The 25470-nt window shown below is 42.9% G+C and overlaps 1 protein-coding gene across 1 annotated transcript; it reads left to right on the top strand.

Annotated features, from left to right (window-relative positions):
• The first annotated feature begins 233 nt into the window (after positions 1-233).
• DKK3 (dickkopf WNT signaling pathway inhibitor 3) lies at positions 234-24117 on the top strand. The gene is made up of 7 exons (XM_041423264.1): positions 234-492; positions 1965-2102; positions 2617-2700; positions 18507-18599; positions 19917-20061; positions 22270-22426; positions 23578-24117. The coding sequence occupies exons 1-7, from the start codon at positions 334-336 to the stop codon at positions 23819-23821; spliced, it is 1020 nt and encodes a 339-aa protein (XP_041279198.1). The 5' UTR covers positions 234-333; the 3' UTR covers positions 23822-24117.
• Positions 24118-25470: the final 1353 nt, after the last annotated feature.

Genomic DNA, 25470 nt, shown 5'->3' with positions numbered 1-25470 from the left:
GTCGAGCCTTCGCTGGAAAGCAAAGCACACGATGGAGGCAGCTCCCACCGTCCCCTTCCTACCAATGGCAGGAAGAAAATCTGAAGGGGAAACTCGCACTCCTCCTTCCCCTCAGCATCTCGCCCGTCTCTCCGCAGCCTCCCCGCTCGCAGGGCGGGGGCTCCGGCGGGGCCTGCGGCTCCGCCCGCCCGGGCCGGGCCCCGCCCGCCGGCGCTGAGGGACAGCGGCAGCGCGGGGACAGCGGCACCGGCGGGGAGCCGAGGCCAGCGGGGAGCCGAGGGACAGCGAGGCCAGCGGGGAGCCGAGGCCAGCGGGGAGCCGAGGGACAGCGGGATGCGGCGCTGGGCGCTGGTGGCCGCGCTGGTGGCCGCGCTGTGCGGGCCCGCGGCGGGCGGCGGGCGGCGGCGGGCGGCCAGCCTGGGCGAGATGCTGCGGGAGGTGGAGGCGCTGATGGAGGACACGCAGCACAAGCTGCGCAACGCCGTGCAGGAGGTGAGGCGGCGCGGGGGGACTCTCTGTTCCCGTACCTCCCCGGCCGGGCGGCGCCGGCAGCATCCCGGAGCCCGAAGGAGCCGGAGCCCCGGTGCCCGCCGGCCCTCGGGGCTCGCCCGGTGCGCATCCCGGGATGGGCCGGGCCATCGTGCGGCTGCAGCCCAGAGCGAGAAAGGGACGGTGCGTGGCGAGGGGAGGCGCGGAGGGAAGAGTTACGGGACCGTCTTTGTGCCGCAGGAGCTAAGGGTATCCCACCGGGGTATCCCGAGCCGGGATTCAGGGCTGTAAGTGTCCTGAAAATGTGTGGAGGAGCAGCGTGCTTGTGGTGTAATTGCATGTCTCGATCTCAAGTTGCTGGACCAGAATTGCCCAGGATCCGTTTCAAAGCCAGAAACTGAGACCAGACCCCGAGCCATTGTCTCATATGGTTGTCAAAACACCTTGTCCCTGCACTCGCCTTTCTTGTGTGCTTTTCATTCCCCTGCCTGTTAAGCATCTTCCTTTCAAGTTCTCTTTTCCTCTCATTCAAAAATATTTAGTCTACAAAAACCTGTAACTGACAACTTGCCGCAAAAACAGAACTTGGTTTACTGTAATTAAATGATTTCGGACCTTTTGCTGTCCTCTGGATGGTTTCTGAAATCTGCCACTGTTATCTGCTTGATTTAGACTGCAAGTACATTGAGACAAACCATTCTTTCCAATGCTACGAAGATGCTTAAGGGTGTAATCAGAATTTCTGCCTGTTTTTCTGTAGTCGGTTCTGGATTGCTGCCTGCATGCAGTGCAAAATGTGAATTGTTTGAGCAGAGTCTTAGGAGATAAATGGTTTGCACTTAGAAAGATTTGCAGCTGTTATTTAAAATAAACAGACACACCAGAAGGAGAGATTTTGTCTTGGGAAAAATCCTGTTGTTCATCCTGGTTGAACTTTTGCCTCCCAGCTCTGTTACGGTGGTTGCAAATAAAAGGACGCAATTTATTCTTGCGTGTTTACAAGATTCACACCCTTCTTCATCCCACAAAGACAGTAGGAACTGAAACAGAGAATAAAATTCTGGATGTGTGCACCCTCAGCCACAGGGCTGCCTCTGGTGACTTCGAGGGGCTTTTGTTTCTCCCTCTTGCCAGGATATTTTCTCTTTGTCAGAATGGAAAGTCTGCCTCAGGTTTTCAGTGGTTTTCTGTGAAGAGCAGAATGCTGGGCTCTCGACTGACACCAGCCTGTGCAGATACCAGATTGGCAGTGGCCTGCACACTTTTTTCCCCCACAGGGACTGACTTGGGCTTCAGCAGCCCAGAGCTCAAGGGTTTAGCTCAGCCCTGTTTTTCTGGCCCATGAAAAGAGCAGCTGCAGGCAGTGTCCGGAGCAGGTAGTGTCTGTCACTGCACAGGAAGTGTGGCTTTGTCCTTTTTGTGACATTTTTGCTAATTTTCAGTGGTTTTAGTATGTTTTTTTTTTTACTGGGCAGATGGAAGCTGAAGAGGAAGGGGCAAAAAAGCTGTCAGAAGTCAGGTTTGAGGACTTACCTCCCAACTACCATAACGAGTCCAACATGGAAACCAGAGTGGGCAACAGGACTGTTCAGACCCATCAAGAAATTGATAAGGTATGAGAAAACTTGTAGATGGTGAGCTCTCCATTCTTAGACACATTTTCTTCAAACCTCCCCCCCCAGCCCCAGCCCAGTTTTACGTGTTTATTCACAAAATAATTTGGAGTTAAAATTTTCCTGATGATAATTACTTTGGGGTTTGAATGGGTCTTCTGTGCTTGACTAGTCACGGTGTTAAGGACACCTGTCATGAAAAGTTAGTGTGAAATAACAATTTATTTTGAAAAAGGGCCTGCTAAAAATAGGACACAGCTACAGCTATTACATGGGGAATGAAAACCCAACCATCTCCTGCTCAGCTGGCTCCTTTACAGTGTCATTTTAAATAGACAAGGAGGTAGCTCTGTCATCTACTTTCCCCCTCAGATTATGATTTATTAAGAGTGACAGGAAAATGGGGAAAAAAGAGGGGGTGGGAGTGGGTTAATTATTGCAGGATGTAGGATTGAGAGTAACAAAGGACTAATAAAAACTGGAGCTTGATATTTTGTTCTTTTTCTGGTATCAGGTTACAGACAACAAAACTGGATCAACAGTTTTTTCTGAGACAGTTATTACATCCATAAGAGATGGGGAAAACAAAAGGAATCATGTAAGTGAGCACGTTTCTTTCCTTTTGAAAATCAAACCGAAACTTTGGGCTCCTTGTTCAGAAGACTGTAACAGAGCTCACCTAACAAAATTTTGGAATGATTTGAAACACACAAAACTATTGGGGTAAGCAGTCAAAAATGTTTGTGATTTTAATTAGCTTAACTTAGGAATATTGTGACTTGGAAATGGAGTTCCAGTGTTGTGGTTAATAGACATGTTTGACTATCCAATTTGTCTGTCAGATGTAAATGTTGAACAGCAAAGATAGTTACACAGCCCTTTCCAGTGAGTGTGGATAAATCCTTAGCATAACAGTGATCTTGCCTTCCATTAAAATGTTGCTTCATCAATTTTAACAGTTGAAAATAACCCCAAATCATTCATTTATGAGGAATCTTTGGGACAACATATGGCTCTATTTGCTTTTCAAGCGTAACACAGTGATGGACAGCTGGTTATGAAATGCCACTATGGGGTAAAGGGAGAGAGATGGGACAATAAATCCCCTTCCCCTCTAAATATGGTTGTTTAAAGACTCTCAGGGGAGTTTAAAAGATCAAGAATATTCTTTACATGAGTCTTGCAAGCACAGGTACATTTGTTAAACATCAGCAGTCACATGAGAAATTCAGCACATACCACTGCTTAAAAAATTGGGTTTTCTTTGGTTATAGTCTTACCAAAATGGATTCTTTTCTGTGCTCTTACTAAGACTGGGCTTGCCAGGTTTCCTCTGATAGCTGGCTTCATCTGACTAATAGTTTGTGGTTTGATTTACTTCAACATATCCTGGCTTTTTTTAGAAGAACTTACCTCCAGTTCTTTCACAGAAGCAGCTCTGTAACTATTTCGTAAATGGAATTATGGAAATTATTTTATAGATGTAATTATGGAAAAATTATGTCAGTAGTTCCGATTTTAATGGATACAGAACCTGCAATTAGTGCCCCTTTTCTAAAGTTTTCCCTCTTGCAAGCTCATGTTTTTATACTGCTATTTAAGCTTGAAAATGGCAAGTAGCGAAATATAGCACACACAAGCAACTTCACTTTTTTTCTTTTTACTATTTTTCAAAGCTTGTAGCTTAAGTGAAAACTCAAGGTATAAAATAAATTGTAACCATTCTAAACCACATCTGATTCTATACAAAGTGTTAACATCCTACACAGTGCATTTAAAAATGAGATTATGCATAACTAAGACAATCTAAATGTTTTTTTTTTTCCCAAGCAAATGTGATCATCATCTTCAAACCCAGTGTACAAAGACAAACTTTTTAACCTTCTTAGCACTGTAACACAACACTTTTTTCTTCTTTCTAGTAGTATGATAAATAATTAAAAAAGCAATACCTCTTTTTGTGGGTTTGTTTGCTGGGTTTTTTTTCAAATGTTAATAGAAGTATATCTGTTAGCTTTCAGTTCTCTTTTTTGAAAGAGATTTTTAATGATGCTGGTATCTAGGGAGAGTGAACCAGGGAACTGCAAGAATATAACAACACTAGTGATGTTTCATAATGTATTTGGCTTGCCTGTGTTGTCTAATCATTCTCACAGCTGTAAAAATTATTTCTAAATTAACTTTCTCCAGGTTTCATACAAAGTTCCTTATAAGCTTCATATATCAAGGTACAGCTGCATTTTCCATCTGGGAAGTTTGCCTCACTGAGCAAGCCAGTGCTGCATCCAGAACTCTGACAGTGCTCTCAGAGCTCCAGCTGAAGGATGTGAGGGCTGAATACAGTTTTTGGTCAGATTTTGTGGTGGCAGCCTTGGTGTAGCTCTGAAGCAAGAACAGCCAGAGCTGGTCCTGCACCCCTTGTTCACCAGCACCCCCCTGCAGGCTGCAGGAGCAGAGCTGCAGCTGTTAATGCTTATTTGCCCCCTCACACTCATTCTGAACTTTCAGCATGCCCAAGGTACAAACACCTTATTCAGAGGTTGCCGACTTAGAGGAAAAGCAGCCTCCAGATGTACTTGGCTCTTGTTTAAGGAGAGCCTGAAATTAATGTGACTAAGAGATGCCTAAAAGGAGTAAATCTGAAAATGCTTTCAAACTTTAGACATGAAGGAGGAATATGAATCACTTTTGCTGTTACAAGGGCAAAGAAATATTGTAGGAGTAATGCAATTAATAATTGGAAGATTTGGGTTACAGCAAGGAAAGAAGTGGTGCTGTGGAGAGATCTGTGAAGAAGAAGAAAAATTTTGTCCAAATTAAAAGGCACTGTTGCTTAGGTCTGTAAACTTAAGGTAAAAGTATTGGGAAATGAGTTGCAGAAAACTTTGCACTGGGCCCTTAGGTCACTTTTATGTACACGAATTTTCGTATCTGAAGTTTTGTGTGACATTGTGACATGTCCTGGTCACTCTCCAGGCCACAGGCTTCACAGACCACAGGTGGTGGAAGAGTGATTCCACTGGTTCCATGGGCTCAGTTTATAGCCTTAACTTATACAAGTTAAGGATTCCCACAGCTCCTGCTCTTTACAAATCTGGTTGGTAGAAAGAATAATTTTCCAAGCACTGTCACAAACCACGTGCTCTGAAATTTAAACTCTTGTGTAATTCATTACTGCAGTAATTTGTGATAACTGGAACCCTCAGTTTACATTTATTTTCTGTGCTGAGTTATAAGCCTCTGAAATCACTGAAAGCTTTTCATGTGGTGTTTTTGGGCTTTGAGAGATGACACAAGAGCCTCACAAGAAGGCAAAGAAGTGTCTGCATTGCAGTAATAAATGCACTTATTGGCTGGAATGAGAAATCCAGCACGGGAGAAGCAGCTTTGTAGAAAACAGGTTGTGCCTGCATTTTAAATCACAGTGCTTGTTCTCCTGAAGCAGATACCAATACACACACAAAAAGAGCATATAAATGTACATAAGCAGGTACATGTACATAAAGTGCAGATATTAGAGAGACACGAGGGAGAATCCTCCACACACAGACTTTTCCTTTCAGACTGTTTCCTCCTGGCTTTGCGTCACAGCAGCATTCTCCTCAGACTGCTCTTAGTTAGTGGTTGCTCCTTTGACAGTGCTTTTGTGGCTAGGGGTGTTTGGAGTCTCCAGGAGTGTAGTTGGGCTCGTTGCCATTTCTGGCAATGCAGTCCAGTTCCTCAGAGGCACTGCATTACTGGGAGGCCCCATGTACATTCCCAGACTCACATTCACTTTCTCAGATGTCACTGAGGGTTGGCAGTCACCCCTGTGGATGTCAGGCTTCAATCCAGCAGGCTTGTGTCTTTATAGAGGCCAAAGACAGGCAAGAGGTAGCTGGATGGGCACAAAGTCTGTGGAGAGCTTGACATCCATTTGTTCCTGGATTTAAGGCTCAAATACTCTGTAATTTGCTTCTTCAGGGAGCATTGGGTAGCTTGAAATTTAATAAAGTATTTCCAGTCAAAAGTTCAAGAGCACAGCAAAAAATAACAGCATTCCTCATTATCCTATGAAAATCAAAACATTTTCTAGCCTGTTGGCTAGGCCTATTTCAGGTATGATATATTAGCCTAACAAAGGGAAAGCAAGGATGAAAAATTAAAGGAACCAGAAATTAGTACTGGTAAGGTTTGCTACAGAAAGATTAGTTACATTTCTTCTCACTTCCATTCAGAGCAGTAATTTACTCTCTATTCTGTTATAAGCTCTCTCTTCTAATTCAAAGCTAGTGTACCTGAGCTTTTTTCTTCTCTCTAGGAATATGATAAATAATTAAAAAAGCAATACCTTTTTTTGTGGGTTTGTTTGCAGGTTTTTTTTTTTTTTCAAATATTAATAGAAGTATATCTGTTAGCTTTCAGTTCTCTTTTTTGAAGGAGATTAAATGATGCTGGTATCTAGGGAGAGTGAACCAGGGAACTGGAAGAATATAATGCATTTCTCATTTCACTTTGGCACAGTGGAACAGATTCTTTTGCTTGCCCCTGGTGGCAGAGGCTGTTGAGGGCAGGGCTGTGCCTCCTCTTCGGTTACACAGCACAGGTCAAAGTTTCTTTGTGGGAGGGTGTTTAGAGCTGCCCTGGGGCCACACCTTCTGCAGACACAGCAGCTGCTCTCTTGGGGATTTCAAACACCAGCACGTTGTTGGAAGGAGACCCTGGGATGCCCAGGCCTCCATTTCCATGATGAAGGCTGCTTTTGCACCCCTGGAGCTCGGGGCAGGGAGGTGTCACTGTGAAACAGCTTTTACAGGCTGACCTGGCAGGTTCTGGTTTATCTGTACAGACAGGACAGATGGCATCCCTTCTATAACAGCCTCATTTAAACCTTTTGTCAGCCTTTATCTACTCTAGCCGGAAAGTACTAAAAAGAAGGAAAACAGTTCTATTTCCCCCTTTTCTAGAGAAAAACAGTGGTTTAAATGGTTGAGCTGCAGTTCTTCAAGCTTCCAGTTCCCCACTGATATCCAGAGCTGCCAAAGTAACCACTTGGTTTCTCTTTGGGCACCTTGTGTGTGATTTCACCAGCCATGTTCTCAGCCACAGGTAGTGGAGCTGCTCTCCTTGAGGCTCATACTGCTCCAGGGAGAGGAGTTCCTACCAGTGCTCTGTAGAAAGGAAGCTTTGACATTGAGAAGGAAGAATCAGTGGAATGAAAATTGCAATTCTTCCATCAGCAGCACTGCAGGAGAGGAGTCAAAGGCAGAAGTTTGAAAATGCAGCATCTGGGTGTTGACTTCTGCTCCCTAATACCTCAGGGAGGACACTTGTTTTGGGCAGTCTTACATTTGGGTCCATTTTTTTTGTTGCTTTTTTCACAGAACTTTTAGTCCCTGGTGACTTGCACTCAACAACCTTAAACTATCAATAGACACACTAAGTGCATTCCTGGGTTGAAATCCAGGTCTCTGTCTAGCCAAAAATCACGTAATATCTAAATCTGGTAGGTTTTGTATACTTAATAATTTAATTCCTTGGTACTCTAAGTCTGCTTTTCTGTTAGCTGTCCAGCCTGCTCTGCTCCATTAATCATTGGGCCAGTGCAGTTCTGCTCTGCACAGCGCCCACCCTTTAGGTAATCTGTGGTGGAGGAGCAGATAAGGCAAATTGTACTTGTTTTGGAGAGCCATGGCTCCTCAGATAAGCATGGTTAGACATCTTTAGCCAATTCTTAATGTTTTACTGAACGACTTTTTGGTTCCCTTTTCAGTTTTGAAAACTTGGCAATGTAGAATATGAAGCTTTGGGCCAAGTGTTCGTGGGGACAAGTAGCCTGTGTTTGTTAGAGTTCAAAATGATGTGGAGAAGGATGCAAAAGGAAAAGAGGATTTAGCTAAAGATGAGAAGAATTGTTAAATTAACATTCTGAGTTGCTCTTATTAATCTGGACTGTTTTCAGGCTGTGAATCTTGTTGTAGAGAAGGACTTATTTTTGTATGAAAGGAGTGATGGACTGTGTGTGTATCTCTGAGACTTCACAGATAACTCCATAAGCAGCAAATGCTCCTTAGTGATGCAAAAACTATTAAGAGATTTAATTTAGGTCATGGATGAGAGGATGGCCTTATTGCCAGTCACAGAATATCTAAACCCAGTGGTTTAGACAGTCATCTGATGTTCACTGGGCTATGGCCAAAAACCAATCTGAATGTTAGCCTCAGTGAATGGAAAGACGTGCCAGGAGGAGTTTGAAATAGAAGTGTCAAGTCTGACCCTGTACAAAGAAACTTCTCTGAGGAGGAAGGTGGGAAATCCCTGTAATTACCAGCTGCCTGACACACTCCTCAGTGTCCACATCTTGGTTCACCCTGAGCTGGTTTTCTCTCCGAGAAGGCTGTGTGGGAAGCTGTGGGTGCACACAGAGCGGCAGGAGTGGACAGTGAGCACAGACTTCAGGGGCTTGTGTAACCCTGCAGGGTGCAGTGGCCACCGTGTGGGCAGTGAGGCTCAGTTCCCACTCACTCAACTCTGGGGCTCACTGATCCTGAGCAAAAAAGCAGTGGGAGCAGCTGCCAGATCTTAGCAGGGGCAGGAGAAACAAGGGGCTACTCCTAATTAAAGGTATCAAATCCTGCTCTCCTTTGTATCAGTGGGAGTCTGGAGCAGTGTAGATAACTTTAGTATATTTACTTGGTTAGTAGTGAAAAAAAAATGCTGAAAGAGTGACTAGGATTTCTCTCATATTTCCTGTTAGTCTAGTTTAGTTTAAGTTGGTATGTTTTCTGTCGAGTCAGGGAAACAAAACTATGAAGTACTAACAGATATTCCAAAAGTCTTCTTTAGCAATTCCAGTCTATGCCTGTATTTAGAATTGTTAAGAAATTTGCCAGATCCTCATGTGCTGTAATGTGGTATTTCTATTCCAGCTAAACCCTAAAGAAAAAGAATGTTTTTATCAAGTTGCCTGAGGAGTCACCTCACCGTTTTTCTCTCCCTGGACTGTTACCCTTTGAGTAGCTAAATACTGAAGAGAGAAAGCTCTTCTTGTGATAAATTTCTCCTCACCAAAAATGACCTGTCACTGTAATACAGTGGCAGTGCCTAGAGCTGATTCAATGTTCTGGGCATGGTTAGTGAGAGAAGATTGGTAAATCAGTGAGTTCTCCTGAAGGGTACAAAACTCCCTCTTCCAGCCAGTGCTTCACCAGTGTCCATGCACCCCTTCTAAAGCTCTCAGCATTCTTGTTGGTTGTGGGAATCAATCCTGCCTTGTCTGAAGCTTTCCATGTACAGGAGGAGTGAAGGTTCCTGCTTCTTCCTTGTTTGCATGCTGCTTGCCACAACTCCTCTGCCAGCAAGCTGTGGTGAGGGAGCAGTGCGAGTCAGAGGGAAGGTGTTTGCCTTTTCCCTGGGTTTGGCTCAGTTTTCCCACTCTCAACACGCTGGGTTTGGGGATCCAAGGCTGTGCAGTTGCATTTTATAGATCATGTCCAAGGGACATATAAAAACAAATCACCATGAATGATTTTATTTTCTGCCGCTCCTAGATCAATCTATTTATTCCAGGAGAAAATGTTTGGGGTTTTCTTCTCTTTATGGTAACATTCAGAAAAGTGAATCGTTTATGTGGGCTGGTGGCAATTTTGTGATCTAGTGATACCTGTTAAGCCAGGCAGGTGTTCTGGCTGAAAACACAACCAGCTGTGGTCAGAGAACACACATCAGTAATCGGTATCACTTTTTTTTCCCCCTTTTTTTTTTTTTCCTCTTAAATGGTGGCTTAGATTTCCAGGCAAGCAATCTGATGGAACAGCAAAAGGTTTACTTTTGATTTTAATTTTGATTTGATTTTGAATTTGATTTTGATTTGAATCATCTCTAGGCATTGTCACTGTATTACAGTGACAGGTCATTTTTGGTGAGGAGAAATTTATCACAAGAAGAGCTTTCTCTCTTCAGTATTTAGCTACTCAAAGGGTAACAGTCCAGGGAGAGAAAAACGGTGAGGTGACTCCTCAGGCAACTTGATAAAAACATTCTTTTTCTTTAGGGTTTAGCTGGAATAGAAATACCACATTACAGCACATGAGGATCTGGCAAATTTCTTAACAATTCTAAATACAGGCATAGACTGGAATTGCTAGTGAAGACTTGGAATATCTATTAGTACTGCATAGTTTTGTTTCCTTGACTCACAGAAAACAGAAACCATTATTTTCTTTATTAAAGTTTCCTCAGCAGTGTTTCTTTCCCCTTGCCATACACATGTAACAAATTAATCATGAGAGGAAAAGCTTTAAGGCAATTGAGAAATTTTTTTCCACTGGTTTTGATTACATGACTTAATCCATTGTCTCCAGCAGCTGCTTATTTGAGATTTTAACTGAAACCATGTTGTCTAATTAAGCAGCAAGCCTTAGCTGGAAGGGTAACAACAGCTGAGTTGTGAGAGTAACAGTAGCTAAGGCTTTAGGAAGTACAGGCTACAGCACTGGATGTATTGCAGAGGTATTTTTTAAAAAACCTTTCATTTGCATCTGTTATAATCTTGGAATAGTTGAGATGGAGACAGAGCATGCAGATAGATGGGTTAAAGCTGCTTACATCTGTGTTGTCATAGGTTAGGTGGCGGAATTTGCTGTGACCCAATAGCATTGTTCCATATATGATGGGCCTAACTCTTGTGTAATCTTTGCCTGGACTTGAGGAGGGTTAGGTTCTACAAAATCTGTAGCATGATACTGGTTTTATACCAGTGAGAAGGAGGAGAGAGAATGAATGTGATGGGTGATTGCTCAGCCTTCTGTGCATTTGTATACAGTCAGGAAGAGGTGTGAGATGCTACCAGTCCAGCTTGATGGTGTTTTGCACTATGATTTATTAAGCTAAACCATGGAAATTGAGGGAAAGTGCTGAATTGAAGTTGTTTCTGTTTAGTTCTGTTTCATGGAAGGAAGGAAGGGAAGGAAGGAAGGAAGGAAGGAAGCTCTGTAGAATGGTGGTTTGAAATGCAGTGCCTCAAGGAATGAATTTCCGTGTCAGCTGAGTGAGTCTCAGCTTTGTCCTCCCATGTGATTCACAAAGAGCATTTTGGCTTCTTCTGTGGAGTGAGTGTCTGCCCGGCCTGTGAGAGGCTGAGTCACTGATAGCACTGAGGGACACCACTCTGGGGATTACATCTCGTGGTTCTTCACCTCTGCAGCTTACACAGAGAGACCCCTCCCCTATTCTACCTCTGCTGATCCTCACCTTCATAGCAAGTCCCCTTCTCCCTTCCAGTCATATATATTAAAATGCAGCATGATTGTACTAAAGGTACACAGGGTGGGGTGTGAATTCTGGACATGTTTACTTGTTATTCTGTGTGGAAATGACTCAGAGCCTGCTTCTGAATTTATATCATATGAGGAATCCCTCAAACTTCTTCCCTTAGAAAGTCCAGGGGGAGAAGCAGTATCTTAGGACATGTAGAGAGTTTGGCATCATGGTGTTAGGCAAAGGGGAGCCTTAGTGATTTTCCTGGGTCCAGGAAATCTGTCAGCAAGGGAAGGTTTTGGTCCCCTGGTAGGTGTTTGTCTTGGACTTCATTCATGGTGGAAATCTGCAATACATTCATATTCTTACGTTCCTTTTGGAAGGACAAAAAGAGTGTGCTGAAGACTCTTGTGCACAAGAAATGCTTTTCGTTTCTTTCTCATTTGTGTTTGTTTAGGAAATGGGATAAATATTCATGAACAGTCATCATCTCATGTTATCGATATCCTCTAAGTACATGATTTCAGATGGAAAATTAAATTAAGGGAATAATAAAATAAAAGAGGCTCTTTTGTAATCCCAACAATTGCCCCAAAGAGGAGGTCTTGACAAAGCTTCAAAGAGTCAACACCTATGACCCAAATGCCTATTCCATCCTTAGGCAGACATGGATCTCTTGTTCCCAAAATCCTTGTGTGCTGGAGATGATTTATTTCAATGCTGTTGCTATAATTCAAACCCCTTCTTCTTCCATCTACAGCTCATAAAATAAACTGTTCCATTTCTTCTGTAGTAAAAGCAGTCTCCTATGCTGTCAGCTCTGCCATGGGAAAAATCCATTGAATGTGGATCCTTACCAATGTACTTCTGTTTCAGTATTATTATCTTTGGCTGGCACCTTAAACAGAATTAGTAAGTCTGTTGAAACTGTAGGCTACAAAAAAAAAGTATGTTATAAAGGAACAAAGCCCATAAGATTCAGCATTTGAAATCAGTTTGGTGAGGGATGGGGCACAGGTCAACATCTTACTCTCAGTGTGCTACTCTTAATTTGGTGGTGAAGATTAGCCAGCAGCTATTAAGTACAGAAATCTTGTTTTCAAAGGCTTTTCTTTTCATCCAGCTGTTTCACATCCTCGCTGTGTACAGCTAGTCTGCATTGTTTTGCTTTTACAGATCTGCAAAACTGCCATAGTTCAGTAGTGAATCACAGAGACTTTTTAGCTGCCAATTGCAGAGACAAGAGCAGTCTGCATTCAAACTCAGCTCCCGGGGAACCTCACTGCCTCAAAGCTGTGTTCTGTGTGATCACTGCTGCTCACAGATAATGGCACTTCAGAGGTTTGTGGCACAGCCCCACAGTGGCTTCACAACTGCTGCTGGAGCTCAGGACATTTGGAATAAAACCCAGGGTCTCTCAGACCACGAGTGTTTAGACACATCTCCTGGTTATCAAGATCAAAGAGTTGTTGTTCTCCCATCAGCAGATCCACAGTTAGATGCATTTCTCAGTTGGGACCATTAATTGCAAACTCATTAGGAAAACTTTATTTATAAACGTGTATTTTTACCTCACATACACATATATGTGTATATATATATCTATAATATATATATATACACACACACACATAGACACAGTCCTTTTCTCCTTTCCTAGTTAGATAGCTTTTAGTTTCCAGACTAAGTTAATTACCTGACAAATACATAATTTATGAGGGTTTTCTACTAAATTAGGATAGTTCTCATGTGCCCTCTTTGATACCATTGCAAAATAGATTGAAATGAGTACTTGGCTCTGTGTTTCCTACACGAGAGCATTTGCAGAAGCTGTAGTCCTGCCAAGATCAGTTTGTTATTACAGAGGGAAAAAAAGGGTGAGGGAAGAAAATGAAGTGGCTGTTTCTGCAGAATGACCTGCTATTAAATTATTACAAGGCATTCATAGAGATTTTGGCCAAGAGTGAACAGAGCATGATCTGAGAGCACCTAGGCACCATTTTTTTCTCACTATTCTGAGGCATTTGCCAGGAATTTTTTGGTTTTGTTTCTTTGGGTTGTAGTTTCTTCTTTCACTGGAGTCAAATTCTTGAAGCTGTGGATAAGATTATATTTTTTTTTTCCTCTTTTGACATTGAGCATTAACTGCATAGGGGTCTGATCAGTGATAAGATCACTGTTTGTGTGGTGGGAATAAGCCGGTGGTGTAGAAAGGGATGCAGTTCTTACACTGGTGGTGAGCAGTTTATTGGGGATCACAGCCTGCCTCAATAATTCTTTTTTTGACAGCATGTTAAGGCTAACGTGGCTCTGTTGCTTTGGGCACCTAAAGCCAAGCTCAAGTGCCTTCAGGCCACTTTCAGTTATGTCATGTAGACATATTTTGCCTCCATTTATATTGTGTCATGTGGAGAACCAGCATTGAAGTTTTTCCAAATAAGATGTTTCTGGGAAATGGGAGAGAAGGAATCGGATGAGATTAGCTCTATGGGGAAGTCCAAGACAAAGCCTCGTTTTCTGTTGTTCATTGGTTTTGAGCTCAGCAGTCACATTGCTGTTGAGCAGCCACCCAAAGAGCTGGCTTTCCCCATAGCACTGACCCCCAACACAGCTCGCAGCTCATGTCTGCTCTTTTTAGGACGTCTGTTTTTTAACAGAAGTTCCTAATTTTATGAGTGTTGTGTGCTTGGCAGGACAGCAGTGAGAGACTTGCACTGCTGGAAAGTATTACAGAGGTTTTGAGGTATTTCAAGGCAAATGAATCCATATCTCATGAAAGACAAATGTATTACGTGCCCTGTCTAGACAACTGAGAGATTAGGAACTGGAATGCTACTGCATTTCAAATTAAGGTAGTAATTTCCATAAAACAATATTCTATTCTATGTAATTCTGCCTTCTTTTTAAATACATGTAGGATATAAAACAGGTTTTATGCTTCTTTTTTTTCCTTACTACTCAGCAGTTTTTTGCCATCTGCTGCAGTAATGGAGAGCAGCCCTGCGTGAAACAACTTGCAGAAATTGAAACAAAACCTGGAAGGGGATTTGTAAACGCAGAAATGTTAACTCTTAGAAGGACTCGCTGCTGAGAGATGTCAGTTCCACTGTGAACATGGCACTGCAGCCACAGCTGGAATTGTTGCTGGCTCACGGGTGCAGCTGGGTGAGCTCTGGTATGTTTGGGAAGGATCTGTAGCTGTGGTTTATGGAGGCGAACATTCAGTTTTACCTGAGTTACAGGTTTTTGAAAAGGGAGTTGCTTCGTATTTATATGTTTAACAAACATGTAAAGGGGCTTTTGTTCAGAGAAGCTTTTGGAGGACAGTTGTCCTGAAATACAGTGAGAGGTGCTCCCATGCGTTTCCAAGGTTGTTACTAAAACTCATTTTCTAATTGCCACAATTGCTCTAGTGGCATTGCTTCCTGTGCTGTGTTTCTGCTGGCAGAACTTCTTCAGCTCTCCAAAATCATTGATGGTTGCCTCTACACTTCATGGCTCGGGAACCTGAAATGCATGGAGGGTTGGGAATGAATGCTTTGGAAGGGCTGTTTTGGCTTACCAGCTGTGCAGAAAACAATCTTGCCTCTCCCCTCAGCTCCTGCAGAAGTTTACAGGCACAAACTTTACCTGGATCACAATAAGCCAGAAAACTGAGCCATGTAGATTGCACAGGGAGGGGAAAAGGGGTTCTCTTGCTTGATTCTCACTGTTCCCATGCCAGAGAACCACAGAAACGTTGTATATTAAGTCATGGTCATGCCTTCCTCTGCTTTCTTGGGGTCTAAACTGAAGAGTCAAGATCCCAGGAGAGAAAGTCTCACTCAAGACAGTCCCTGACAAATATTAGCTGAAGAAATGAGTAGTGAAGAATTTTGTTTAAAGTTATCTTTGAAGAAGAACTTTCTGAGCATGTGGAGGCAGGGCGAGTGTGAGTGAGGAGAGGGAATGGACAAATCGAATGCCAGTTGTGAATATAAAATCAATGAGTCTATTTTGAAGATTGGACATCATCAGAATATTTTTTAGTCTGCCGTTAGGGTTTTAATTAAGGATTAAGGGGAAAAAGATCAAAGCAAAATGAGTGTTATTTCAGTACATATCGTATCACCAGCAAAACAGCATTAAAAGTACTGCCACAGTGAGGCACAGAAACCAGATGAACACTGCCAAAGACAGTGGGTTTCTGTATGAAAGCTGGTTAACGCTGGCCTTGGTGTTCTGCTTTCATGCCTTGAAATGAGAAATTCTTGGCTTGTCCCTGTTGATCCTCCTTGGTGTGGGCAGAGGGTGATGTGATCCCCCCGGGTTGGGTGGATGCAGTCCAGCAGCCAGCCCAGTCTGCAGAACTGCCTGCAGCACCTTCCAGCCCAGTGCTGCAGGCTGGCACATCACACAGAGAAAATTATCTTCTTTTGTGCCTTTCCACGTGTGTGCAAAGGCCTGGGGGAAAGTGCTCCTGTCAAAGCTTGTCCCAGCAGCTCTGACCTGCACAGTCAGACCTGCCCCAGTTTCAGTGTCTGCGAGCTGCCACATTCAGCTATCACCAACATCACTCACTGCTTTATTTTCAAATAAAATGGACACTGACCTTTCTTTAGGAAATAAATAATCTTTGACATGATCTACCAAAGACAAGAAACCAGAAGTTTCTTTCAGCAGCAATTGTTTCAGAAGACTTAGGAACCTTTTCCATGATTTTCATTTTTTTGCTGGATTTTTTTTGTTTTGTTGTTTTGGGGGTTTTTGGTTTTTTTTTTTTTTCCCTGTTGATTTTGGAACAGATCCTAATACCCAAATAGCTTCCAGGTGCTGCAGGATATTCACTGCAGAGAACAATATTGTAATAAGAGTCCACAGGATGCTGAGTGTGTCCTTACAGGTACATGGCATGGGATTCTCCATGCTGGTCTCTGTTGTTGATGGGTCCCAGTACACCCATTAATAAACAGGCAGTGCTGCTTTCACTCTGTATTACTCCCAAACAGCCTATTCCTTTGCCACAGCATTAACTGTTAGTACACCAAACTGGATTTCAGAGAGATGTACATCATTATCAGTGTGCCCTAATACTGTCTGTAAGTTATCTGCCCAACTTGTAGGTTCTGCTGCACATCAGAAGCCAGCACTTCCTCTCCTCAGTTTACCCAGTTGCTCCTGCAATGACAAAATATTCTGAGAGATAATTTAGTTTTGCAATTCCAGGAAAAAATGGATTGTTCAGAATCTGCTGCAGCTGATGAAGGTGCTCAGATTTGCTCCTTGTCCAGCAGCTATTTTAGCTAAAGGCAGCTGAATCAGAAAAGGTCTGTTGCCTGATTAAATAAGGAAAAATAAATAATTAAAAGAGTATATGGTCACACATCTGCATGTAAGCACAACTGAGCTCTGCATTAACTGTGGGTGTCTGGGTCGGGTAAATTGGTGTGGAGTGTGGCACACAATTTCACAGAGCACATATGAAGTGCCTTTGCCATGCCAGGAAAGAAAACCACAAAGGGATTTTTTTCCCTGACTGGAAACTCTCATAAAACTGAATGCCTGAGCTGATGGGACACAATTCAGTAAGAGGAAAAAGTTTTTTGGTGTGGGACTCATTAATTCAGGAGAAAGCAGCAACTGGAGAATTGCAGCTTTGGTGTTAGGTGGTTTTAAAGCTAGAATTATTCCGTGAGCTTGGAGCAATCATGGCAAGGTTTCTCCTTTGTGGAGAAGGACAGTTGGAAAACCTGACTACAGTGAGACCTGGTTGTTTGCCTGAAAGGGGATGGAACAGGAGTGGAACAGTCTGTTCTGGGTATGGTTTATACAGGGCATTCATAAAAGCAGCTGACAAAGCAACAACACAAAGTTGGCCTAGAAGAGCATGGCTGCTGAAGAGAGGAGGCTGGCCACTCACTTGGAGCCACAAAACCTCCAACATACTGCATAACATTTGGATATTTGCATTTTGCTCCACCTGATTATGTAGCAACAGAAAAGTAAAAAATAAAAAAAACAAACCCACACACAGTACTGGGATAATGAAGTAGAAAAACATTGCAATAATTTATAACAGCCTCGGCATGGTTATACTAATTCCTTCAAAGAGCTAAAATGACTCCTTCTGGATTATAAACACATAACCTGAATGTCGAGTTGTGGACTGGAAAAGAGTCAGGCCTCAGAGTGTGTTTAGCTTCTGTTCTGCGTTCTGAGTAATCAAACAGTCTCAAGTTGTGTCAAGGGAAATACAGGTTGGATATTAGGAGAAAGTTTTTTACAGAAAGGGTGATAGAGTTCTGGAATGGCTGCCCAGGGAGGTGGTTGAGTCACCATTAAAAAGAGGTTGGATGTGGCACTGGGTGCCAGGGTTCAGTTGAGGTGTCGGGGCTGGGTTGGACTCGATGATCTTGAAGGTCTCTTCCAACCCAGTGATTCTGTGAATTTGCACATAAGTGAACATAGTAAACTGTTGGAAAACATCTGAGGTGGCCAGAATGGGTAACTTAGACAAGGCTGATTCCTGCAGAGCAGCCTTGCCTCACGCTGGGCAAGAACCCCCCAAAAGGCTGGATCTGGAAGAGACCTGAAGAAAAGGAGAAGCTTAGTGAGAGCTTTCAGTAGAGCTTGCACAGATGATTTGCTCCAGCAAGTGAGATTAGTGTCTGCCAAAGAGCAGTCAAGTGCTTACTTCAGAGAATTCAGGGATTTCTATGTAATCCCTTTTCCTTTTTTTCCTTTTTCCTTTTCACTAAGAGTGGTACAAACCAGTGCTGGACAGGTCACAAACAGGTGACTCAGAACAGTGCTGTGAGTTATTATTTTGTTGACTAAATTGTTTCCAGCCTAGAGGAAAAAAAAAATTAAAGAAGAGGGTTAATCACACAGTTTTTGAGAGGTAACCATTAGATGGGAAAACACCCCCTCCCTGTGAACCAGACATGAGGATGCAAAAATATATCACTCTCACTCTCTGTGTTCTCCTCACTGCCAGGGGCTCAGGAAGTGAAGGCACCCAGCAATTTGAGGCCAGAGGGTTTAGATGAGCCAGGGAGAGGGCACTGGTCTGTTACAGAGCTGTGACTGAACAAAGAACCCCAGCAAGCTTTTTGTCTTGGTTCCCAAATAAGAAATATAATCAATGAAGAGCTTTTTTGGTAAATCACTGTTTATCCTTTCCTCCAGGAGTGTATCATTGATGAAGACTGTGAACCAGGGAAGTATTGCCAGTTCTCCACCTTGGAATACAAATGTCAGCTCTGCAAGCCCCAGCACACAGTAAGTCCTGATTGAGATGGGATTTCATGTGATCTTTAGAAACTCAGGAAGTTATTGTTGATAGTGTCAGCAAGTCAAAATTGGCAGAAAAGAAGTTGCAAGGCTTTCTGCATGAGGGTAAAAAAATTTTCCTGTTAATAGCAAGTAATTAAAAATCAAGATTGTGATGGCCCAACACCTATCCCCCTCCCCACCTTTTCTTTTCAGTTCTCAGAACACTTGTAGGATAAAGAAAGTAAAAACTGGATCCTAGCTACTCTTGTGTTGGAAAGTGAGCTGAGGCTGAAGGAGGTGGGATAATTCCCCGACCTAGAACCTCGACAGCTACAGAGCATTTTTCTCTTTAATTAGCAGGTCTTAGTAGTGCCAGTGTACTCCTGCTCCTTGCCCTGTGTTAAGCACTTCCTGTGGGATCCACTTGAAAAGAAATACAGGTTTTGTATGGCTGCCCAGATGGGGCTTTACACAGACAGGAAAAAGCTGCAGAAATGCTGACCTGCTAGGACTATTTAAGATTATTAATCAAACTACCTAAACAAGGAAACAAAGTGACACACACGGCTTTTATTAGGTTGATTTCTTAGGCGTGTGTAGTTGAAACACTGGGCAATTGTCATACAAAGCAACCTTTAGCTAGAAATTCACAAAGAGATTTTTTTCAGAGATTTTTTTTCAAAGATTCTTGGTTACCAATGAGGTCTGGTTCTTATTACAACTGAAAAACATTTTAGTAAGACTTTTTTTGGTCTTTGAAAACAATTCTTCTGAAAAAAATTGTAAATTTCTGACTGCATTTGACAATGGAAAAAAAATCAGTAATGTTCTCCATTGATGAAGTTTCATTTATTAATTTTTTGTTTCCCTTGTCTGCAGAAGAGTGGAGCCCAGGGAGAGCTTAGAGCAGCATTTCAGTACCTGAAGGGGCTACAAGAGAGCTGGAGAGGGACATTTTGCAGGTGCATGTAGTGACAAATGAGGGGGAATGGCTGTAAATGGAAAGAGAGCAGGGATGGATGGGGTATTGGGCAGGAATTGTTCCCTGGCAGGGTGGGCAGGCCCCTGGATCCCTGGCAGTGCCCAAGGCCAGGCTGGATGGAGTGCTGCTACTCTGCTGTGGAGGTTCCTGTCTGGCAATAGTTCAGGTGTGCTTCAGTTGACAAATTAAGCAGTTTTACTTAAACAGTGGCAATATGACATCTATTTAAAATACTGACTGTGGTCCTCAGGCCCGGGGCCCAGTTCTGAGCGCAGCTGTGTGTGATGCCATGTGCTGAGTGCTGAAGTGCCAGTTTTATCCCGTGCCTTTGCCCTTGGCAGCCCTGCTCACGGGATGTGGAGTGCTGTGGGGAGCAGCTCTGCGTGTGGGGCCAGTGCAGGAGATCCTCTTCCAGAGGGGAGAACGGCACCATCTGCGAGACCCAGCACGACTGCAACCCTGGGACGTGCTGTGCTTTTCACAAAGGTACGCTGGGCTGTGTCCTGTCCATCCCAGCATGCAGGAGCGGCCGTGTTTGGCTCTTCTTAGCCCAGGGAAGTGGTTAAATCTCTACAGAATCAGCACGTCGTTATCCCTTGGCCTGTGGAATGCACGGGTTAACTCCATTAGAAAACTTGGATAGAATTAGGAGTGAGAAACAGCCTGATGGGGGGCATGCTGGTGAAAGCAAAGCCTCTTGCACGCTAGAGATGAGGCCAGCAACAGAAGCACAAAAATGTACATTTCTAAAGGGGAGTTCTGTGTCAAATTTACACACAATTGAGCAAAAGTGATAGAATTACAAATGTGCAGAAGAAATTAATGAGCTGGCTGAAAGTGGCTTCTCCTTCCTCTCAGCAAGCAGCCCATCAGAATCAGGCTGCAGATACCTTTCACACTCTGAGTTTCATGTGAGCCTTCCAGGGCATCACACCATGCAGTGGTGTCCAGGCAGCCAAGAGACACTGAGGAATGATGTCCCAGATCACGCTGTCAGTCCACATGGGAATGGGAAACTTGATTTACAGGAGGGAGCACAGAGGACAAGGTCTCGGGCCTGAAATCAGTCCCCAGTCCTGTTTGATTGGGTTTTATACTCACCAGCTCCTCACTGCATTTATCACTTTAAGTTTACTTACTTTATTAATCATTTATTTATTTGTTTATTTTTAAATTTTATTTCTTTATTTTATTATTTTATTCACTTTTAAATTGTATTTATTTATTCATTTTCTTATTTATTTATTTATTTATTTATTTTTAATTTATTATTTAATTAATTTATCACAGCTCTTTTAGTAGTGACAGGACCTAATTCCAGCCAGCTCCCTACAACAGGTACATACTTCCCTAGCTTTTTTCCTTGCTGTGAGCCAGAGCAGACCTTGTACTGATGGCTGGGCCTGTCCCACTCTCAGCCTGCTGGTGGATCAGGCTGCAGGGCATTCCAGGAAAACAAAGGAGAAAGCTCCAGCACCATTTAAAAGTGAAGAGGATCTGCTCAGCTTCCCCATGTTGATGTTGAGCGTTACATAGTGGACATTCAATGCTAAGTAAGTTTGGTTGGGAAGGAACAAGATATATAGTTATTGAGAAAAAATTTATATATATATCTCAGTAGGTAAGAATATTGATGAATATTGATAGAATACACTTGTTAGAACATAAAATAGTGCTGTTGATTAATAGCAATGAATTTTTATTCTCTGTGGCTGTCTGCTTTAGCAGGGCTTCAGGGTTTTTCAGGTTAGGCCTAACCTCAAGGCCTTTCTCCATCGCTAGAGAGTTGCAAATGATTGTTCTGATAAAGATGTGTATTTTTATATAAAACTGTAGCAAAGTGTGGGGTATTTGCTGCTCAGTATATAACATTTTGAAACTGGGAACTGATGGGTCATGTATGTTAAAGCACATGTGTCTGTGCATGCATACACATAGATGTGGGTTTTGACCAAATCTGATTAAAAAACCTAGAGTTTGAATTCTTCTCACATTTTGTCCTGCCATATGAAGTGACTGAAGACAAGAGGAAGAAGGGAGATTTTCTAGGAACATCTGGAAGAGCTGAATTCCAGACTGAGACTGGGAGCTACTGACATGAGGAAACCCAAAGGACACAGCCTTCTTAAATAATTTCTTACACAAGCTGAAATTCAGCCCTGTGTAGAAAGTGCCGAGCCCCAGATGCCATCAGACAGCTTTGCCCACAACAGAACTGATAAAATAAATTAAATATCTGGGTTGTGGTTCTTGTGATCTCATTAGTTTCTGAACAGTTGCCCTGTATTTGCAGCCTCTGCAAAGAAATAGAAAAAAAATAACAGAGTTTAAGATAGAGAGGTATGTCTCTATTCAGATTTCAGACCATTAGTGCTACTCATTGCAAAGGATTCCCTGTAATGTTAGTTTTCTTGGGATTGGAAGAGTTTGGAATCTCCAAGGGATGAAGCTGTGCTGTACTGCCTTGACAGCAGTTTCTGAGTCAAGCTGATCTTGCTCATTAAGGATGAACTTCAAATGTCTCACTCCCACCTAGTGGAAAAAACATGGTTATGGCTCCCTATCATGTAAGGGAACTTGAAAAGAGGTCGAGCCTGCCTTTTTATATCTTGCATGCAGAATTAAACACGGGGTCACCCCAGTTTAGCAGACAGCTAAGGACTTCTCCCAAAATGCCTTTCCCTTGGCCTGCAGAGCTTCTGTTTCCTGTGTGCACACCCTTACCTGAGGAAGGTGAGCCCTGCCATGATCCTTCAAACAGACTTCTCAACCTCATCACCTGGGACCTGGAGCCCGATGGAGTGCTGGAGCAGTGCCCCTGTGCCAGTGGCTTGAGCTGCCAGCCCCAGAGGTGAGGACCAAAGCTGGGCAAACGACTGGCTTGGAACTTTTGAGGGGTCTGTTTCTGTGGTAAATAGCTACAGAACTCGCAGATTCTGCCTCACTAGAAAAGGTTTTGACAGTTTTTCTCATCAGTAGCATTGAAACCTTTTGCTTTGTCCCACACAGATGTGCCTAATTGAGTTTGGCAACACATTAATCCAGTGTGAATTAATAAGGCTGGTACTGCTGTTTAATCAGTCAGTGCTGCCAGCTGTTGAAATGCATAATTCCAATTTCATTCTCTGCATACAGTCCCTGTCCACCAACTCTCTATGTGAGACTGGGCTTCTGTCAGATTTTTGCTTGTTTTAGAATGTAAGATATGTTAAAGGAATTTTAATACAAACTTTGCATAGGTCATGCTTTTAATATTTCTTTAAAATGAGCTATTTGTATCATCGGCAACTTCATTGGCAGAAAGTGAGATCATCTCAGCTTTGCTAAAAGCATTTTTAGAAAACCAGTGTTTTCTAAAAAATAAACTCTCCAAGTTTTCTCCTACACTTCCAGCATCATATTAACTTCCAACAAGACATCATAGCTGGGATAGAGATGCAGATTAATATTTCTCTCTTCTGTGTCCAACTCTTTCTATGTTTTTTCATGCGTGAAAAGGAATTGGGTAACATTTTGTTTCATAAATGTCATCTAAGGAAGCAAGTAGAGCTGATCCCATCCTGTCAGCACCAAAACTTTGTTAATGCGCCATTAACCTCAGGGAAGGTCTGTCAGCAAATATCAGGTCTAGTAAGAACAATGTTTCAGATGAGGATAAACACAGAAATTAATTGGGGTGTGAACATAGCTGAACTGTCCAGAAGTTTCTATCTGAACTTGAAGATTCAAGTATCTTTTTTGTTACCTGTTTATTTTGAGGGCCACTGCTCTTGTTTACCAGGATCTAACATTTTGTGCTGTTAGGATCTCTGTATGTGGAAATCACATTTATAACTCACCAGCTGTCAAGCATGTAAGAATCAGGTGCTTGTGAAGTCAGCTAGGGTAGATCCATTGTGCATTTAGCATGTTTTCATACGGGGAGGGAATGGAGAATTTCACAGAGTAGCAGAAGAGCACAAATTGATGTACTATGTGACCAGATGTGCCTTTTCCCAACAGCCACAGCACTACATCTGTGTGCCAGCTGTCTGCCAATGAAACGCAGCACACTGAAAAAGAAGATCCCTTGGTCATGGATGAGATGCCCTTTCTCAGCTTGATCCCTCAAGATCTCCTCTCTGATTATGAGGAAAGCAGTGTCATCCAGGAAGTACGCAGGGAATTAGAAAGCCTGGAGGACCAAGCAGGTTTGAAACTTGAGCCTGAGTCAGCTCAAGAGCTGGTTTTGGGAGATGAAATCTAACGCCCAAAGCACCAGTTTAGTTAGTTATTTCTAGATTTTTTTGTTTAGTATCTTGCTTGTATGAATCCTGAACACACACTACTGGATAGAAGTGCAATAAATAAGGTCTTCAAGGAGCGCGTTCTTCTCTGTGCACCAAACCTGCATGTCCCTGTGGAATTCATGCTACTGTGGAATTCATTCAGCCCCTGCCTTCAACCTTCTGCCAAATGGGAACCATAGGAGTGCTCTTCTGGATTTGTACTTTCCTCTTGTATGTCAGAAATAAACTTCTTTGTACTTGTACTCATTAAAAAATACGCACAAGCATAAATCATTTTAGGTTGCTAGTAACTATAGAAGTGATTATTTTTACCATCTTAAAAGGTCATTGATTTAAAAAATCAATAGCAAGCTAAGAGTAAAATCTGACCCCCCAAACTCCCCAGCTACCAGCTGTCTCACCAGTTTGCTACCATGGCTCCTCCACTATTAATGGTTTTCTGATAGATTTCACCATCTGTTGTTGCACATGGTAAAACAGGACATGAGGTTCCAGCCAAGTAACTTCTCAGTGCTTCTTCCCAAATAATCCCAATTGCTTGTGTCTAGTTAGGAACAGCAGAGCACCAATAACAAGAGCAGGTGTAAGAGTGTGCTGCCAATCTGCACACCTTTCCCCACTTCTGGTGTAAGAAGGCTTTTCAATAAATTCCTGGGTACCAGAATTAATAACTAATAGCCATTATCATTATAAACAGGGAGGATATTTCATTCTTCAAAACTATCTTAGTTTTGGTTTAAGGATTCTACAACCCATTCTCACACCAACACAGACACACAGACATCGTCTCTGAGAGTTCTCTGAGTTTACCCTCCCTCTCTCTATCCCAAATAAAATTACTGTGCTTTTGACAGCCCCGTCTATACAAAGAGAAGGAATTAAATGCCACTCTTACTTTCCTGTTTAAAAACCTATCCACGAGAGCAGTAACTCTCTGTAAATACTGCCCTCTTAAGGACAGTACTCTCCTTTCAGGTTCTTGGTGCTGCCATCCCCGGATTTAATCTCTACATTTCTGCCTTTCCAAATACCCGAGTGTGAGGAAAATTCATGATTAATTTGTCTCTTCCAAAAGCTCTAAGGATGCTGTAGCAGTCCCTGTCTGTGGTAACTGGCAGTCCAATGAAGCACCCTGCCTAGGGGATGGTATTTCCCTCTCTGCTCCCTTTGCCCCCACTGCCAACCTCACATATGTTGGCCAAGAGGCAGCATAGGAGAGTCTGAAGAGGAATAATGAGGGAATGCCTCTGTGCAGTGCCTGCTTCTCAAGCTGCCAGATTCCTCAGCATTTTTAGGTTGCTGTGGGCCAGCATGCAAGGAAGAACTGAAGGTTCTGTTACTGAACTCCCCTTTCCCTCTGAAGCAGAATTTAGCTGTCAGTCATACTTGGAACTTGGAGGTTTCACTGGTGAGAAATTCAGTTCTGGAAAAGGAAACTCACAGTTGAAGAAAAACTTGGTGTGAATGTAAAGAGGAGCAGCAGCCAGGCTATAAACCAGTTCCTGCAACATGCTGTACATGGAGGGGGGTGTGCACATACACACAAACACACAGCCTTGCAATTCCAGCACTGCCTTGGGGAAGTCTGTATTTCCATGAAACAATT

Source organism: Onychostruthus taczanowskii, unplaced genomic scaffold (assembly GCF_017590055.1).
Source record: "Onychostruthus taczanowskii isolate IOZ18803 unplaced genomic scaffold, ASM1759005v1 scaffold76, whole genome shotgun sequence".
Taxonomy (NCBI): Eukaryota; Metazoa; Chordata; class Aves; order Passeriformes; family Passeridae; genus Onychostruthus; species Onychostruthus taczanowskii.
This window is presented reverse-complemented; position numbering and strand designations above follow the sequence as displayed.

Bases quoted from the DNA above. Each gene is read 5' to 3' on its own strand.
- DKK3 (XM_041423264.1), top strand. From the start codon at position 334: ATGCGGCGCTGGGCGCTGGTGGCCGCGCTGGTGGCCGCGCTGTGCGGG. The intron at 2,103-2,616 runs GTATGAGAAAAC...TTCTGGTATCAG, and splicing joins CCCATCAAGAAATTGATAAG to GTTACAGACAACAAAACTGG. The intron at 20,062-22,269 runs GTACGCTGGGCT...CTTGGCCTGCAG, and splicing joins GTGCTGTGCTTTTCACAAAG to AGCTTCTGTTTCCTGTGTGC.